Source organism: Dama dama, chromosome 11, assembly GCF_033118175.1.
Source record: "Dama dama isolate Ldn47 chromosome 11, ASM3311817v1, whole genome shotgun sequence".
Lineage (NCBI taxonomy): Eukaryota > Metazoa > Chordata > Mammalia > Artiodactyla > Cervidae > Dama > Dama dama.
In genome coordinates, this window is record NC_083691.1 from 88603669 (window position 1) to 88623207 (window position 19539).

Consider the following 19539-nt stretch of genomic DNA (forward strand, 5'->3'; position numbering starts at 1 on the left):
ACTCATCTTTGCATGAAGTGTTCCCTTGGTATCTCTAATTTTCTTGAAGAGATCTCTAGTCTTTCCCATTCTATTGTTTTCCTCTATCTCTTTGCATTGATTGCTGAGGAAGGCTTTCTTATCTCTCCTTGCTATTCTTTAGAACTCTGCATTCAAATGGGAATATCTTTCCCTTTCTCCTTTGCTTTTCGTTTCTCTTCTTTTCACAGCTATTTGTAAGGCCTCCTCAGACAACCATTTTGTCTTTTTGCATTTCTTTTTCATGGGGATGGCCTTGACCCCTGTCTCCTGTATAATGTCATGAACCTCCATCCATAGTTCATCACTCACTCTGTCTATCAGATCTAGTCCCTTAAATCTATTTCTCACTTCCACTGTATAGTCATAAGGGATTTGATTTAGGTCATACCTGAATGGTCTAGTGGTTTTCCCTACTTTCTTCAATTTAAGTCTGAATTTGACAATAAGGAGTTCATGATCTGAGCCACAGTCAGCTCCCGGTCTTGTTTTTGCTGACTGTATAGAGCTTCTCCATCTTTGGCTGCAAAAATATAATCAATCTGATTTGGGTGTTGACCATCTGGTGATGTCCATGTGTAGAGTCTTCTCTTAGGTTGTTGGAAGAGGGTGTTTGTTATGACCAGTGCGTTCTCTTGGCAAAACTCTATTAGCCTTTGCCCTGCTTCATTCTGTACGCCAAGGCCAAATTTTCCTGTTACTCCAGGTATTTCTTGACTTCCTACTTTTGCATTCCAGTCCCCTATAATGAAAAGGACATCTTTTTTGGGTGTTAGTTCTAAAAGGTCTTGTAGGTCTTCATAGAACCATTCAACTTCAGCTTTTTCAGCATTACTGGTTGGGGCATAGGCTTGGATTACTGTGATATTGAATGGTTTCCCTTGGAAATGAACAGAGATCATTCTGTCATTTTTGAGATTGCATCCAAGTAGTGCATTTCAGACTCTTTTGTTGACCATGATGGCTACTCCATTTCTTCTAGGGGATTCCTGCCCACAGTAGTAGATATAATGGTCATTTGAGTTAAATTCATCCATTCCAGTCCATTTTAGTTTGCTGATTCCTAGAGTGTCGACATTCACTCTTGCCATCTCCTGTTTGACCACTTCCAGTTTGCCTTGATTCATGGACCTAACATTCCAGGTTCCTATGCAATATTGCTTTTTACAACATCCGACCTTGCTTCTATCACCAGTCACATCCACAACTGGGTATTGTTTTTGCTTTGGGTCCATCCCTTCATTCTTTCTGGAGTTATTTCTCCACTGATCTCCAGTAGCATATTGGGCACCTACTGACCTGGGGAGTTCCTCTTTCAATATCCTGTCATTTTGCCTTTTCATAGTGCTCATGGGGCGCTCAAGGCAAGAATACTGAAGTGGTTTGCTATTCCCTTCTCCAGTGGACCACATTCTGTCATCACAACTGATTTGCTTTGTTGTACAGCAGAAAACAACACAACATTGTAAAGCAATTATCCTCCCATTAAAAAGAAAAAATCAACGGACATGAGTGAAAAAAAACCTGAAAAAAAAAAGAGGTTAGTTATACACAGAAAAAATTGTGAGTTATAATTTATATATATTAGTTGGTCAAGTGTAAAATTGCAAAGTACATATTAAACAGAAATTTAAAACCAGTTATCTGATCTATTAGTTTTGGTTGCCAGTGTTCAGTATTGTTTGTTGGTGGTCAACATCCAAATCCCTCCCTTCTCTGATCTCCTTTCCAGGACTGGCCTGAAGAATATTCCCTTGCAGCAAGTTAGGGTTCTGGACATGATTTAGTTTCTGCCAGTGAGAGACACTCCCCTGAGGCTTAGAATACAAAAGGGACATGGTCAGCCTACTTGTCCTGGTGGTGGCCATGTGAGGGCTCTGCAGAAGCAAGCCTTAGTAGCTGCCAGAACCTACTTTCCACTGTGTGTGTTCACCAGCTTCATGGGACTTGTTAAAATGCTGACGGCAGTTTCTAGTCCTCTGCAACTCAGTTGCAGTGGTGTGACTATGAAGTCAATACTGAGGTGATTTTGAAACCCAGTAGCAGTGTCTTGAATTTACTCCAGCCCCTTGCAAACAATATTTTAATTCCCTGCATGACAAATCTTCCTGCTAGAAATAATTCAAGTAGTTTCTATTTTTTGCACTAAACTGTGACTAACTTCCATCCCAGCATGTGCATGCACATACACATACCCTATGTAAATTTTAGTTCTTGTGGGATGATCAATGAAAGCTTCCTGGCCACAGCATGGTCACATGATGTACTCCGTGAAGGGTACATGATGTACCTTTGGAAAGTGTTTCTTCTAGGAACATGACTTAAGCAGTGGTTGAATTCTTTTAGGAGAATGATCTCTTCATAGAGGAATCTACTTCTTACATTGCAAGAACTAAGGTATGGCTAAATCTGGAGCTGCTGGAATATGCTGCCTGAGAATGAAGCAGAAGAAAGCAGAGCTACTAGATGATGAGTAGGTGAGTCTAGTGATGATGTTTGGAACCCTGGATCTGGGGCTGAGGCTACCTTTGCTTGAAGCTATCTTTTGGACTTCCCAATAAGAATATAAATATATTATATATATATATATATCTTGCTTAAGCTAGTTTGAGATTGGTTTCTATCACTTATATCTTAAAAACTACTGCCAATTATAGTATTATCATACCTATTTTACTAATATAGAAAATCAGTCTCAGAAAGGTTATCAGATGCTCAAGGTAATACAACTCAATATTATGGTAGGGGAAAGAACTCATGTTTAGCTGCAAGTCTATTATCTTAACAGCTATGCTATACTGCTTTTAAGGAGCTCACATTATAACAGAAGACATGGCCATGTGAACAGAAACTTGTGAGAACTGTGGCAAGTGATTTAGTACAGATTTAGTACACATGGAAGAGAGAGTAATTAATTCTTTCCGGGAAAGATAGGAAAGGTCAGTGTGAGCTAGGTTTGGAAGAATGCTTAGGAGTTTTCCAAGCAGATAAGATGAATTTTGGTGTTACATAAATGAGAATTCCTGAATCTAAAAATTTAGATATTTTTGACATTCATTTATTTGTATAATCTGCCTTTTAAAAATCTATTTCTCATAAAGCTCTATAATAACAACAAAAAATCAAAATATTAGTTTCATTGGTAAAGTTTCCTTGGAGAACACAACCTTGACCTGTAACACTATAAGACTAACTAATACTTTTCTCTTGGATTGAACTGGCTTACCCAGAATAAGGTGGGGGAGCAAAATTACTTCAAGTCTTCCCTCTTTCAATTACCATGCCAGAGCTTGTTTCTATAAGCAACACTTAGAAGAGAGAAGATTGCTAGTATTACAGTGAGGGCTGCTATGAAGACAAGAGACAGGACCCCAGACTACATATGCATTTATCCTTCTCTAAATCTCCCACTCCTCCCTGCCAGATACCTGATACCTAACATTTTGTGTGACTTTTTGGCTAATGTTTTTGAGATTCACCCATGTTATTGTATATATGTTTCCTTTGCATTGATGAATAGTGGCCCAAAGTATAGCTATACCACAATTTTTTTTTAGTTCATTCATCTATTGGTGAACATTTGAGTTGCTTCCAGTTTTGGACTATAATGAACAATGTTGCTTTAAACATTCAATTACATGTTTTGTGTGGACACGTGTTTCCTTTCTTCTTGGGTAAATACTTAAATGAGAGGAATTACTGGATCACATGATAAATGTGTGTTTAACTTTATAAGGTACTATATACCGTTTTGCCAAGTGGTTGTACTATTTTACACCTCAATGTATGAGATTTCAAGTTGTTACACATCCTTGTCAACACTTAGAATTTCACTCTTTTAACCACTCTTGTGGGAATGTAGTAATATCACATTGTGTTTTAGCTCACATCTTTCTGATGACTAATAATGTTGAACATATTTTCGTGTGTTTATTGAATATTTGTAGATCTTCTTTGTGAACTATCTATTAAAACATTTTGCCCATTTTAATTGTGCCTTATGTCATCTAATGATTGAATTGTAAAAGTTATTTACATTCTCTGGATACAATTCCTTTGTTGAATATACATGTGGTAAAAATGTTTTCCAAGTGTATGGCTTGCCATTTAGTCTTCTTAACTGCATCTTTGGAAAAAGGAAAAAGTTTTTAATCTTGATGAAGTTGATATTTATAATTTTTCTTTTATACTTCACTCTTTAGATTGTCTCATTTAAGAAATCTTTATCTAACTCAATGTCACAAAGATTTTATGCTGTGTTCTCTTCTAGAATTTTATTAGCTCTAACTCAAACATTTAGATCTATAATCTATTTTAAAAGTTGATTTTCTATATAATATAAGGGAAGAGTTGAGGTTTATTTTTTCCATGGAAAGATCCAACTTTCCAGCACCATTTTCTCTATTGAATAGCTTTGGTAACTTTTGTTGAAAATCAAACTATAATACAAATATACAGTACTTCAAACAGTATGTATGGATATTAAAATAGACAAATAGATCAATAGAGTGCAACAGCAGGCCCAGAAATAATCCTCTGCATATACAATCAACTGATATTTAACAAGGGAGACAGCACTCAATTGGGAAGGGACAGTCTCTTTAATAAGTGGTGCTGGGAAAGCTGGAAATGCAAAAAAATTTAAATTGGACACCTTTCTTATACTACTCAAAAATTAACTTGCAGTGGGTTAAGGACTTTAACATAAGATCTGATGCCATAATTCCTAAAAGAAAACAAAGAAGCTCCTTGACATGAATCTTGGCAATTATTTTTTTTGATATGCCATTCAAAGCACAAGCAACAAAGAAAAAATTTAACAACTGGGACTACATCAAACAAAAAGTCTTCTGCACAGCTAAAGGACCAGTCAACAAAATGAAGGCAACATATGGGATGGAGAAAATATATGCAACTCATATATTGGACAAGAGGTTAATATCCAAAATATATAAAGAATTCGCACATCTTAATGATGATGACAACAGCAACAGACAACTCAATTAAAGAATGGACAGAGGAACCAAATAGAAATTTTTACAAAAAGAAATACAAATGGCTAATAGACAAATGAGAATTTGCTCAACATCACTAACCATCAAGGAAAGAAAAATCAAAACCATGATGAGATATACCCTCACACCTGCTAGAATAGTTATCATCAAGAAGAAAAGAGATAATAAGTGTTGGCAAAGATGAGGAGAAAAGGGAATCCTTGTACAGTTACTGGAAATGTAAATTAGTTCAGCTACTATGGAAAACTGTATGGAGGTTCTTCAAAAATTAAAAATAGAACTGCCATAAGATCTAGCACTTCCACTTTGGGGTATATATACTAAAAGTATGAAAGCTGGATATCAAAAAGATATCTGCACGCCTATGATTTTTACAGCATTATTTCTCTTTTATAAAATTTGGAAATATATCAGCCATTATTTCTTTGCCTACTTTTAATATCCCCATCTGTGTCTCTTGTCCTTGTCTGTTACATTGTAGAGATTATGGGTTATGTTATTTTTCTCTTATGAATATCTTTCCCTTTGATTTAGATGGTAATTTCCTTGGCTGGGCTTGAACTTCAAACTTCGTTTATTCTGTCTCCATTCAGAACTTTTGTCTTAAGCTGAATTGCTTTGAGTCTGTTCTTCATGTGTGCAGATGTGGTAGACAGAATTTGTGAATTCCCTCTCTGGCTGTTTGCTTCCCAGGAATATGGTAGGTTTTTCCCCATGTGTCCTCGTTGCTTCTGTGTAGACTAGTCAAATTGCACTTAGTCCAGGCTAAGAGTCTCACAGAAGAGGAACTTATGCCTATAGCTGTCCACATCCCCCTTCCATGTGAACACAAATGCCCCATCAGTATCTGTCTGCTGCTGTTGATTCTCCAGTACCCTCAGGTAGTTTTTCCTCTTAGGTTTTTATCATTGCTTTCTGCTGTGTGTGTGTGTGTGTGTGTGTGTGTGTGTGTGTGTGTGTGTGTGTGTGTGTGTGTGTGGTGTGTGTGTGTGTGTGTGTGTGTGTGTGTGAATATTAGTCCATCATGATGTCTGGCAGCAAATCTCCTTATCTTCATTTTTGAAGGATATTTTCACTGGATATGAAATTCTTGATTAATTTTCTTTCAGCACTTTAAATATTTCATTGTCTTCTGGCTTGAGCATTTTCTGAGAAATCTGTTGTACTTATTGCCTTTGTTCCTATATGTCCTTTCTTCTGGCTACTTTTGAGATTTTCCCCTATATGACTGGTCCTCAGAAATTTGGTTATGATATACCTTGGTGTGATTTGAGTGCGTATGTTCATCTTGGTTGAGGTTTATCAGGGTTCTTGAATCTGTAAGATGGGGTTCTAATCAAATCTGGAAAGTCTTCAAATATTGTTTCTTCAATTTTTTTTCTGTTTCTCTTCTTTTTATGGGATTCTATTACATATATGTTAGACTTTTTGATATCATCCCACAGGCCACTGAATCTCCATTTATTTTCTCCTCCCCCTACAACCCCAATATAGTTTTCTCTGTGTGCTTTCTTTTAGATAGTTTATTACAAAGTCTTCAAATTCATTAATCTTTTGTTGTGAAATGTCCAACCTATGATTAATCACACCCAGGGAATTTTTCACTTCAAACTTTTTTCATTGTTATTAATATAAATTCCATTCTTATATCTTCCATTTATCTCATTATACTCATTTACGAAATCCTTAAGCATACTGAGTATACTTAAAATAGGTATTTTAGAGTATTTGTCTGTTAATCCAATATCTCTCATTGGTAGGTCTGTTTCTATTGACTGGTTTTCTTCTTGGTTATGTGACACACTTTTTTTGCTTCTTGACATATGTGTGGTGAAGAATTAAATTTATCCAAAGAGTGATCGAGTCTTTATGCTAGCCACTTGTGGATAACCTCTAAACCCTTGGGATGAAGAATTTGGTTGGTTTTTCCCTGTTTTAGAAAGTGGCCTTTAAATCCTCAGAATTTCCTGAGTAATAGGAGTATCTTTGCTATTAATGGAGGCCCCAATAGTTTATTCTACGTAGATGAGTCAGAAGGACATCTGGCCATGCCAGAATGACCAACGGTGTGATTAGAAGGTTAGCATTTTGAGCCACATAATATCAGCCTGACCTCTGAGGAGCGAAGGGGGCTGGAAATTGAGTTCAGTCACCTGGCCAATGATTCAACTGATTGTGAATGAAACCTTAATGAAAACTATGGACACCAAAGCTTGGATGAGCTTTCTTGGTAGGCAAGACACTGCATAGGTTACACACTGGTATACTGAGAAGGCAGTAGATCCTGGCTCCATGGGGAGAGGACAAGAAAACTTCGTGTTGAGACCCCCCTCCCCAACATAATCTCTTCTTTTGACTGGTTCTGATTTATGTCTTCTGGCTATAGTAAAGCTGTAATCATCAATATAGTGCTTTCCTGAGTTCTGTGAGTTACTCTAGTGAATTACTGAATCTGAAGGATTAGTGGGAGCCCCCACATTTGTGGTGAGTTGTTCACAAGTATTGTGGTCTGGAGACCCCTGAACTTACTGTGTCTGAAGTGAGGGCAGTCTTGTGGAGGACTGTGTCCTAAACCTGGGAAGTTTGGCTTAACTTGAGTAGGTAGAGTTGGAAGTCAACACAACATGTCTAGCAACTTGGGGGATGCTGAATATTGTGAAGGCTACATTGTCACTTGTCTGTTTTAACTATCTTCCTTTAAAGAGGGTTGGACCTTATTAAATTACTTGTGACTCATCTTGATCTTTTTGGGGGAATTGATTTAACATTTTTTTAGGAATGTGGGGAGTTCATCTTTCAGTGTCCTATCTTTTTGCCTTTTCATACCATTCATGGGGTTCTCAAGGCAAGAATACTGAAGTGGTTTGCCATTCCCTTCTCCAGTGGACCACATTCTGTCAGATGAACTTCCAGATGTTCAAGCTGGTTTTAGAAATAGCAGAGGAACCAGAGATCAAATTGCCAACATCCTCTGGATCATTGAAAAAGCAAGAGAGTTCCAGAAAAACATCTACTTCTGCTTTATTGACTATGCCAAAGCCTTTGACTGTGTGGATCACAATAAACTGTGGAAAATTCTGAAAGAGATGGGCATACCAGACCACCTGACCTGCCTCTTGAGAAATCTGTGTGCAGGTCAGGAAGCAACAGTTAGAACTGGACATGGAACAACAGACTGGTTCCAAATAGGAAAAGGAGTACGTCAAGGCTGTGTATTGTCACCCTGCTTATTTAACTTATATACAGAGTACATCATGAGAAACGCTGGGCTGGAGGAAGCACAAGCTGGAATCAAGATTGCCAGGAGAAATATCAATAACCTCAGATATACAGATGACACCACCCTTATGGCAGGAAGTGAAGAGGAACTAAAGAGGCTCTTGATGAAAGTTAAAGAGAAGAATGAAAAAGTTGGCTTAAAGCTCAACATTCAGAAAACTAAGATCATGGCATCCGGTCCCATCACTTCATGGCAAATAGATGGGGGAACAGTGGAAACAGTGGCTGACTTTATTTTTCTGGGCTCCAAAATCACTGCAGATGGTGATTGCAGCCATGAAATGAAAAGACTTGGAAGGAAGTCTTGGAAAACTTGGAAGGAAAGTTATGACCAACCTAGATAGCATATTAAAAAGCAGAGACATTACTTTGTCAACAAAGGTCCATCTAGTCAAGGCTATGGTTTTTCCAGTGGTCATGTATGGATGTGAGAGTTGGACTATAAAGAAAGCTGAGCACCGAAGAATTGATGCTTTCGAACTGTGGTGTTGGAGAAGACTCTTGAGAGTCCCTTGGCCTGCAAGGAGATCCAACCAGTCCATCCTAAAGGAGATCAGTCCTGGGTGTTCATTGGAAGGACTGATGTTGAAACTGAAACTCCAATACTTTGGCCACCTGATGCGAAGAGCTGACTCATTTGAAAAGACCCTGATGCTGGGAGGGATTGGGGGCAGGAGGAGAAGGGGATGACAGAGGATGAGATGGTTGGATGGCATCACCGACTCAATGGACATGGGTTTGGGTGGACTCTGGGAGTTGGTGATGGACCGGGAGGCCTGGGGTGCTGTGGTTCATGGGGTTGCAAAGAGTCAGACATGACTGAGCGACTGAATTGAACTTAACTAGGAATGTGGTCTTCACTTTAAAAATAAATTAATCCTATCACTAAAGCATGACCTTCTGGGATCACTGCTGAATTTTCCAGGTGATTTCTCTTTCTCTCTCTGACACACACACCAGCCATACCCCAATTGCCTCTTACATCAAGCTTTCATACTTTGGACCATTATTCCCCTGCCCTAATCACCCCAGTGCCAGTACCAGACAACTAGAATTAGCCCCTACAATCAAGAGCACATGGAAAATATTCAAACTAGCCAATCCTAAACCTGCTTACCTAACCCTGTCCTTTCCTTCCTGCAGAAACCACAATAAAAGGTCTTGTCCACATTTTCCTTGCACTCCCTCTGCCTCCTGAGTGATCCTGATTCTTCCCTGTGTGGTGTTGTGTGGCTTGCTGTGTCTCCCATTTCTAGGGATCTGTGAGTATAAACTTCCTTCATGATGGTCATTTCCGTGTCTGCCAGATTAAAACAAATCTTCAGTATCACTAAAACACACAAAAGGTAAATGCTGTATGATTATATTTATGTAAGTTTCAAAAGCTGGCCTAAACATTTATGGTGTTACAAGTCAGGGTGGTGGTTATTCTGAGAGGGGACGTGAGGAGGCCTGAGGGGAGCTTCTGCTATGCTAGTAATCAATTTCCTGATTTAGGTGCTGGTTGTAAGAATGTATTCAGGTTGTGCAAATCGATCAAGTTGTATATTTCTAATTTGGGCACTTTCTTTATGCATGTAATATGGAGCAGTTACATTATTGGTTCCACTATGCCTCTCCCTGTATCCCTGTCCTTTGCAGTGTAACTGCAATACTCTCCTACTCTGACCTTGGAATCCATACTGTGACTTGATCTGGACAATAGAACAAGTAGAAAGTAAAGGTGTACTAGCTTTTGGCCTGAGCCTCAAGAGGTCTTGTGTGTTTCTTGTCCTTTTATGCTTCTGTTATTGAGATTGTATAGATGTGATGGGGCTAGCTCACTCATGCTAGGATGAGAGCCATGTGGAACAGAGCTGTCTCAGCTAAGGTTCTCCATCCAAACCCAGCCTGGAGCAGGCCTCTCTCAGTTGCAACACAGATGAATGAATGAGCATAGTTAAGATTAGTTGAGCCTAGCGTTGAACACCTGACCTCTATCTGACTCACAGATGTGTGATCTGAAGTTAACTGACTTCTACAACAGTTTGTTATGCAGCAAAAGCTGACTGATACAGTAGTGGAAAAAGATGATGAGGACCAAAATTGGGCAAAGTTGTAAGAAGGGAGAATTGAAACAGGAGAAATTTAATTTTTAAAAAAGTATTCCATCAAACTGGGCTTGAAATGTCACATTACCTATTATCCTGATATGGTATGGTACCAAGAAATCTAGTTTCCCAGTCTTCAAGCCAGCCTCCCAGGGAGGCTGTGGCTGTATTGAACAGAGAAGAGGAAACTGGGAACACACAGGGAGGATCTGGGTGTGGATGGAGGAGAGTGGAGGGGAAGATAAATGAGTTTATTTTTGGGTATGGTGGAATTTGAGGTCTCTGAAGGAAATCCGAGTGGAGTTGTCCAGCAAGGAGGAAATGCAGATGAGAAGCTCCAGTCTTTGCTGGAGATCTAGATTTGAGTGTTCTCAACTAGAAGGTAGTAAATGAGGAATCTGGAACTGGATCTGGAAAGCCAATGCAGACACAACTCTAGGTAGCTGTGAGAGCTGACGTCTGGTCACTCCATGGAGAGTGCTTCAGGTAGTATGGGTGGGTCCTACATGGTGATCAACTGAAACTGCAGCGTATTTACAATTTAATTTTTAACCTATCAGGAAAGTGATAAATACCTCTTCAGCAAGCAGAGGGCTCCCTGTCACATTAAAGCATTACCATACACCAGGAATCAGGAAACAGCCTCAAACTGAGCAGTTGAAACGCTGTGTACCTTTCATTGGAATACCTGGTAGGAAATGTCAGGAGTGGATGGAGAAATATGAATGGGGCTCCTGAGAGGCAGTTAGTGGGAGCAAAAGGAGAAGGATGAAGGAAGCACCCAGGAAAATGGATAGAGGGAAAGGGAAAGATTGGGGTGGAGCCTGAAGTAGGGGCAAGAGGAGAAAATGAATAGGGATGAAGCAATCAAGGCAGATGGGACAAGAAAGACAAGAAGATAAACAGTAGGTGGGAAGAAAAGGCCACCCTGGGCGGAGGAAACTGGGTTGAAGAAAGAAGAGGAAAAAGGGCACAGAGCATATGAAGAACGCAGTCAAGGAAGCCTGGGTATGGAATCAGAGATGGGAAAAAGATATATTTTTATTTTTTGACCATGCCCAGTGGCATGCTGGATCTTAGTTTCCCAACTAGGGATCAAACCCCTGCCTCCTGCAATGCAAGTGCACAGTCCTAACCACTGGACCACCGGGAAATTCTCAGAGAAGGGAAGACGAAGCAGATAATGAAGGAAAGGGTGAAGGATGAGAGAAGCGCTGCAAACAGAAGGGAGAGAGAGAAAGAAATGCGTCTTAAGAGTTCAGAGCGTAGCTGCAGTTCGAATGGCAACATGTGGAAGTCGATTCATCCACCCTAGATGAAGGACTAGCCTCTTTAATGCAGAAAGACCGCGGAGGCAGTAGGGATGGGGAGAGGATGGTAACTATCTGGGGGCGAGGCTGTGCGAAGGGTCACTAACCGAGGAACGCGGCTTCGGGACACAGAAAGCCTGGGGAATGTAGGATGTACGCGGATGCTGGGCCCCGGGTTGGAGGAAGGACGCAGGGCTGAGTGGAAGCAGGAGGAGAGCGAAGGAGCACACGGAACCGGAGGGCTTGGGGAGACCCTGGTGCTGATTGTCAGTGGGTGGGGGTTGCGTGGCGGCCACACAGTGTTACGGCCGCAGAATCACCCTGGCTAAGTCGTACCTGTGCTTTTCTCTTATTTCCTAGTCTCAGAAGTTGCAGCATCAGAGGCTGATGGGTGAAGAGCAAATCTTCGAAGGGCACTTAGAAGCTGAGAAGGTTGGCAGGCGATGGAGAGGGCGCGCGCGCGCGAGCGAAGGCGCTAACATGGGCTAATGGAAGGGCCCGGGACACGACTTTGGCTCCACGAAAGCCTTCGTCCATTCTCCGCCTGGCTGCTTCCCAAAGTGCCAGCCTTGTGAAAGGGGCATCGCTGCGAGCCTAGCCAGGGCTGACCGCACCGGAATGGGAGGTAGGATGCAGGGGCGGGAGCCAAGGCCGAAGGGGCGGACGCGGGGTGGCGTCTAGCTCTCCATAAAGGGACCGCGGGGGCCTCGCTCTCTTCTGCGCTGGTAGCGGCCACCGGCAGGGAACACGGCGCGATGTCTGCTCGCTGCCAGCAGAGTCCGGTGCTGGCAGGCAGTGCCACTTTGACCGCCCTGGGGGCACTGGTCCTGTACCTCGCGAAGCCTTCCGGCTACGGGAAGTACTCGGAGAACCTGATGCCCGCGGCTGTCCGTCTGCCCGCCCGCGCCGCCTGGTTCCTGCAGGAGCTGCCCTCCTTCGCGGTGCCCGCGGGGATACTCGCCTGGCAGCCCAGCTCTCTCTTGGGTCCGCCTGCGACTGTGCTTCTGGGCCTCTTCTGCGCACATTACTTCCACAGGTAGCGTTTTCCTTTGAGGGCGCGGAGTGGAGCGCACCGCCAGGCTCCCGGCGTCCAGGAGCGCAGCGCGAGGGGCGCATGGAGGATCGCAGAGGGGCAGTGCGGGCGGCTGCAAGGAGCGTGGAGTGCGGGGCCGGGGGAGCATCCGGCAGCGCGGGGCTGCGGGCCGGACGCGGGCTCGTGGAGAAGCGATCGCGGGCAGACGCCGCCTCCGCTCTCCGCGGCTCCGAGCGCTTCTCAGGTGTGCTGCAAATCCTTTGACTGCGCTGCGGGAAGAGCGGGGCGGGAGGCGCCCTGGAAGGCTCAAGCTGGGCAGAGCTCTTGGCCCAGCGGTAACCTCTCCGATTCCGCGCGACCGCGTGTCACCTGTGGCGTCTTGCCCATCTCCCCTTCTCGTTCCTTCTTCACCTTTCCTTGACAGGGTGCGGGCGGGCTGGTTTTGAGGTCTTGAGGGAGCCCAAGTATTGGCATTTCCCGAAGGAAATGTAGCTCAGAGGCTCTGGATCAACTTATCTCGTTAGGGAGATGGGCAGAGCCAGACTTAAATGGTGGGAAAGAGAATGCAATGGGAACCCACGGGCCTGAGGAAGAGTCCCACTTCTCCGGGCCCACGGAAAAGGGACCGCGCTCACCACCAACCCGTTTTATGTTCCCCTGGTACATAAGTGTGAATGAGTTGAAGTTAACGTAGAGCCCAAATGTTCTTCTGAATGAAAACAATCCCAAGTTCAGGAGAAATTTACCTTCTGGTCTGAAGACGGAAAGAAGGAAAGAAACCAAGGGATTTCAGGAGTTGGAGAATGACTGCTCAAAAGAGACTCCTAGGGGAAGGAACAAGCACTTGATTCAGTTGCCCACCATGCCTAGTCATTTGCCTCCTGCAGTCCCATGTAGCCCCGTTGTAACCTTGTGAGATCTGCATTTACTGTGCCCATTTTATAGACAAAGAAACTGAGGCTGTTTAATGTTAAGTGGCTGAATGAAAATGATACAGCTAGTGCCCAGCCAAATTAAAATCTAAGCCTGCGAAACTCTGTGGCTCAAGACCTTCCCACCATGTTACATGGGTAGATACTCTGTAAGGAGAAAACAGAATTCATAGACAGAGAAAAGTTGCCAAACCAAACCAAGAACTGGAACAGAAGCACAGCCCTTTTTGAACAGAGAATTTATGGGATCAAAAAATCAAGGAAATCTAGGTTAGGCATTAGGGTAAACAATTTGTCTCAAAGCTGAAAAGCATGATCCTCTCTCATAATGGATCATGAAGGAAAAGCGATGCCTCATTTTGGGAAAAAGAAGTGTAGAAGAACAAGTTTTAAACTGTCTTTTCTTGTAACCTCTTCTTATCCTCTGGATCTTTTTTATTGGTTAAGATTTAATATTTATGCAATTTAACTGAATTCTCACTCTTTTAATAATTATTGCCAAGCAACCATTTTATAAATGGTTGTCCTTTCTGGATTTTATTTTACCCAGCTTTAAGTGGTTTAATTTGCACAGAAAGAAAGACTTTAGATGCAGAAGGCTAGAGACCAGCTTTTGACTTCACTTGTTTTCTGAAAGCATATTTAACAGAAAAAATGTGATTTTTATCAGAACGTTACTTTTAGCACCATAAACAATATTTTTATGAGTTCATTTCATCTTACAGTAAAGTTTAGTGTTTTCTTACAATCCTTTTAAAAAAGAATTTTAGACTTGTTTTTAAAGCCAAAAGGTACTTTTCCTTAATAAGTTATGACAAGTACATTAAAAGAACCAAGGAAGTAATTACTCATAAAAAGAATATCGACATACTGTTCATCTTATTCAGGGGAAATTTAAAATGTAAGTAAAGGGTTTGGGGACTAAGTCTGCCTGCAGGAAATTCCCACTGAAAACACAACTCTGTGTGAATGAATTGTCCCTAAGGAATGAAGATGTGATGTTTTGTACATCATTCCCCTTGTGTGAACTCTTTGAGTCCACTGGACTATTGAATCTGTTATCATTTTGAGTGCTTACAAGGGGTTACTCCAAGCACTATTTGAGTTATTTATAATCCTCATACCATCCCATTAAGGAAGTTCTATTATCACTTCCATTTTGCAGGTGGGAAACTGGGGCCAAAAAATGATTAAATAACTTGCCCAAGGTCACACAGTAAGCAGGGAGCTAGGATTTAGATCCATGGAGTTTGAATCCAGATCTCAGGCTCCTAGGTACCATGATAAACTGTTTTATATTTGTTCTTGCTATCTTGTTCTTGCCCTTTAAAAAACTATATTTAGGTTTAAAGTTATTTTTTAAGTTATAAAAATAATGAATGTTTACTATAGAAATTATGGGAAGTACAAAAGTAGAAAATTTTCAATAATTTCAGCACCTGAGTACATTAATTGTTAATGTTTTGGGACATTGCCATCAAGGCTTTCATTTTTCTTGGTAGATTTTTATACATGCTTGCTATATGGAATATATATATATATATATTTTAGTTCTACCTGAGTACTGTCCATAATAAAAATTTCCCACATTATCATAGAATCTTTGTAAATATCATCTTAGTGGTTGCTTATTATTTCATTTATCCTAAAAACAATAATTTATTTATCCATTAATTTATAGTTTTTGAAATAATTTAAATACTTTTTACATAGAAGTTTTATTAAATGGGACAATTTGTCTTTTTGTTTAGGCTAGGTTAAATAAGGCTATGATGTACATTTTTGCATCCAATATTTTTTCAGAAGTCAGGACCATTCTCTTAGCCAGGATTCCCAGAAGTGGTTCAAAGATATGAGCATTTTGGCTTTAGGTTTTAGAAGTCATTTGGGTTGATAGTGAGGACACATTAAAAAAAAAGCTCCAGACTGTCTTGGTTTTATCCTGTCCTGTGCATAGCTATGACACAGAGAATATGATGAAGGGAAAAGTGTTCACAAGAAGGCTGGTTTATCTGTGGCTTAGACTCTTTTGCAAAATGTCCTTTGGGGACTATTCAGAAAGCAATATGTCCCATAGGATAGAAGGTGAAACTCTTTGTACTTTTCTCCATAGAAGGATGACATAGTAGAATGTGAATTTCACAAGGGCAAAGATGTTTGTCTCATTTGTTCATGGCTGTGTCTTGGTGTAGAAAGTGACGGTACGTAGCTGGATCTTATCCTCTGGATCTTTTTTATTGGTTAAGATTTAATATTTATGCAATTTAACTGAATTCTCACTCTTTTAATAATTATTGCCAAGCAACCATTTTATAAATGGTTGTCCTTTCTGGATTTTATTTTACCCAGCTTTAAGTGGTTTAATTTGCACAGAAAGAAAGACTTTAGATGCAGAAGGCTAGAGACCAGCTTTTGACTTCACTTGTTTTCTGAAAGCATATTTAACAGAAAAAATGTGATTTTTATCAGAACGTTACTTTTAGCACCATAAACAATATTTTTATGATACTCACTAAAATTTGTTGAATGCATGAATGAACTCTTCTTCTGACATCAGTAAAGGCAGTCAGAAACGGGGGAGAGCTAGCGATGACTTAGGAATCATTGCTGAGATTGCATGATTAGGTCAACTCAGATCATTCTCTTCCCTTCGGAATCTATTGTTGTGGATATTTGGATGGTTTAGCTACGTGAAAAGGACTGCTGTGTAAGCATGTTGCCTAATCCCATGTCTAAAGTTGTTTAAAGTCCCAATTTTTTCACCTCTTGTTGACCTTGATTATAGCCTGGAATGACACTTTGCCCCTACTCCCTGATCGATCATTTTCTCCACTTGCTGTGGTGTTTCAGGCAATAGTCATCACACCACCTAAGCCTGGGGGAAGTTGAAGTTTTTTCAAGACTTGGGTGTGACCTTGGTGCTTAGATGAAAAAGAAAAATCTCTCTTTTTTTTTTTTAAAAAAAAGAGGTTTTGTTTTGTAAAAAATTGATGGCAATTTGACCTTCCATGAGGCATGCCCAGAAGCAGAGTGTGATGCACACATTAGAATCTATTTGACTTTGGAGAGAACTTTTCTGTAGTTTAGATGCTGAAACTAATGATGTTTTCTATTCAGCCAGGTACAGCGATGGCTTCAGTAAGAGGTCTTTTTGCTTGATTGCTTAGTTCATCCTCCACAGCATGAATCCTCCATCCTTCAAGACTCAGATCATCACTTCCTCCAAGAAGCCTTCTCTGAGTCCTTTCTCCTTTTGTAAATCAAGATGTGGTACCATCCCTTGAGCTTTCATAGCAGCCAGGGTGGCCTTCCATGAGGCACTTCACACACTTGATCATAATTCTCTGTTTTAAAGAAATGTCACACCTGTCCAGGCTCCTCATTCTGTAGAAGCAGAGCACCACAGAATTCAGTCAATTAGGGGCAGAGAAGGGACTGGAACTTGAGTCTCCTGTCATGCCTTCCCAGTCTCATGACCTTCACACGTCTCCAATATCCAGAAGTAATCAAACCTTGTGAAGGAAATTAGTGATGGGCTGAAAATCAGAACGATGATTAATGTGGCCATTGGAAACCATCTTAACAAATCTCTCCTCTTACACACTGAGAAGAAAGGCCCACACAGAATAAACTGAATTCTCGTGGTCACTTAATCATGTGTTAAGGACATTTATGAGGCATAATTTGGATCAATTAAGATTAACTGAGAGATTCTTTAAAATGGGGGTCAGCAAGCTTTTTCTGCAGAAAAGCTAGATAGTAGCTATTTTAGGCTTTGCAGTCATACAGTCTCTGCTACAGGTACTCAGCTCTGCATTTGTAGCATGAAAACACAGACAGTATGTAGAGAAATGAGTGTGGTGATGTTCCAGTAAAACTTTATTTACAAAAACAGGTAGTGGGCTGTATTTGGCCTGTGGGTCATATTTTGCCAGTTCTTCCTTAAGAAAACCAGGAGTAGCATAGCTTTACATTTAGTTCTCTGTTAATTCTATCATAAAATTTTGTTAAATCCTGTATAGAAGCAGTGGACGTAGTCTAGGAAAATTCTGCTACCTTTTAATAGGAATTTGGTAGTAAATCTCATTTTCTGAGGATTCCTGGGTTCCAAGTCCTTTATTTGAACCTTTGTGGGAAATAGTAGGAGTCTTGGAGTTTACATTCTAAATGGGGTGACATCATAAGCACATCTGAAACATATACAGCTATGTTTGCCAGAGATGTAAACAAGTTTTAGAGATCTTGACCACTTTTACCACACTGAAGAAGGGACCAACTTCTTACTCATTTTAAGTCTAATTTAATGTCACTTAAAAAGAACAATCATGATAAGGAAACAGCGATCCAAGTTGGTGAAGTGATGTGTATGAAGTTACATGGTGAGGACGGGGCAGAGTGGGGCTTGAACTTGGGTCTCCCAGTTCTTTATCAGAGTTCCATAAGCTCAGAACTATACTGGGCCCTAGGGGAACACACAAAAGAAGTACAATAGCTGGTCCTTGCCCTCCGGGAGGAAGGCAGCAAAACACATCACGGTGTGTCTGACACTCCATCTGGTGTGAAAGCTTGGTGGTGGCAATGTCAGTGTGAGAGGCCCAGGACAGGTGGGAAAATGCAAACCGAGGGACATGTGGACCATGATCACGCTACTGAACGTGCTCAGGTCTCTGGTGCCTGTCTGAGTGTGCAGATGGGTGGGTGGGTTTTGAGGAAGCCCAATGAAAGACACCCCTCTTCCCCACCCAAGTTCATATCAACTAAGAGACCCAGGAATTAGGCAACTAGAAACAAATTACCACCCTTATTAGTGGTAAAGCTTATTTGGGGCAACATAGTTTCCATTTTGAATCCTAACATTGCCCCTCAGAAATACTCAGCAACAATGATGACTGAATACCACAGGCCTTAGGCAGTGGTGCCTGTTCTGGAAAGACAGCAGAATGAGAGAAGGCCTGAGCTGCAAACATTCCTTGAGAAGCCCTGCTTTCAAATTTACCATTTATTCCTCCTTTCCTGAGGGGAAATAAGTGAGGGAGAGTGGAAAGGCCAGGAGGGACACTCAACTGAAGGACCCTCAGTAAGCACGAGGGTCAACATAAATATTTTCTGTTACCACATAGACCATGAAAATCGTCTACCTATTGATTTTTGCCAGAGCCTGGCAACTTGGTTCTGGAACCCGGGACACGTCCCATTTTGCTTTTTGACTCCTTGCCACATATGGCAATGGGGATGGCAAAGGCTGGATGCAAGATGTTTAAAAAGTTGCTGCGCTCAACCCAGCAGCCTTTGAGGAGACTCAGCTTAGCATGGGAGCTCTAAATTTTAAAACCCTCTGAACTGGGGCCAGCAGTGCAATTTGTCTTCCATTTGGTTATGGAAGGGGGATAAAGGAAGGAGAAACCAACATTTATTGAGCTCCGGGTGTTCCTGGAATTATGTTATGTGTTTTATATCAGTTATCTCATTTTGTCCTTGAGACAATTGCTGTTATTAATGTGATTTCACAAATAACTGCGCTCTGCCTGATTGTGGTGATTGGTGGGAGTGAAGGAGAGTGATGAGCAAGACTTTAGCTGATCCTCAAAGGATGGTCTATTCCCAGGTTTGTGAGTGGGAATGAGATGTTCAGTCAGGAAAGGGGGTTGTTTGGTAACCTATGACTTAAAATTGCCGTATGCACCATATGTGCTCCATCTTAGAATACCTCTCCTCTTTTTAATATCAAATTTCTTTTTTATCATGCCATAATATCTGATACTACTATCCAAGCCTTAAATCAGTTCTGGGCCATTTTCAAGATTCTCCCATTATACTTACTTCATGTTGTCAAGGCTGATCCTAAAAGTTACTCTGAAGAAA

General features: G+C 41.1%; 1 protein-coding gene across 2 annotated transcripts in view; it reads left to right on the forward strand.

Annotated features, from left to right (window-relative positions):
- Positions 1 to 12449: 12449 nt before the first annotated feature.
- Positions 12450 to 19539, forward strand: part of SRD5A2 (steroid 5 alpha-reductase 2) — a 48115-nt gene continuing 41025 nt past the window's right edge. For both annotated transcript variants that reach the window (XM_061156312.1, XM_061156311.1), the window contains exon 1: positions 12450 to 12748. In XM_061156312.1, coding sequence (XP_061012295.1) covers positions 12468 to 12748 — 281 coding nt within the window. In that variant the 5' untranslated portion in view covers positions 12450 to 12467. The remainder of the gene's footprint in view (positions 12749 to 19539) is intronic.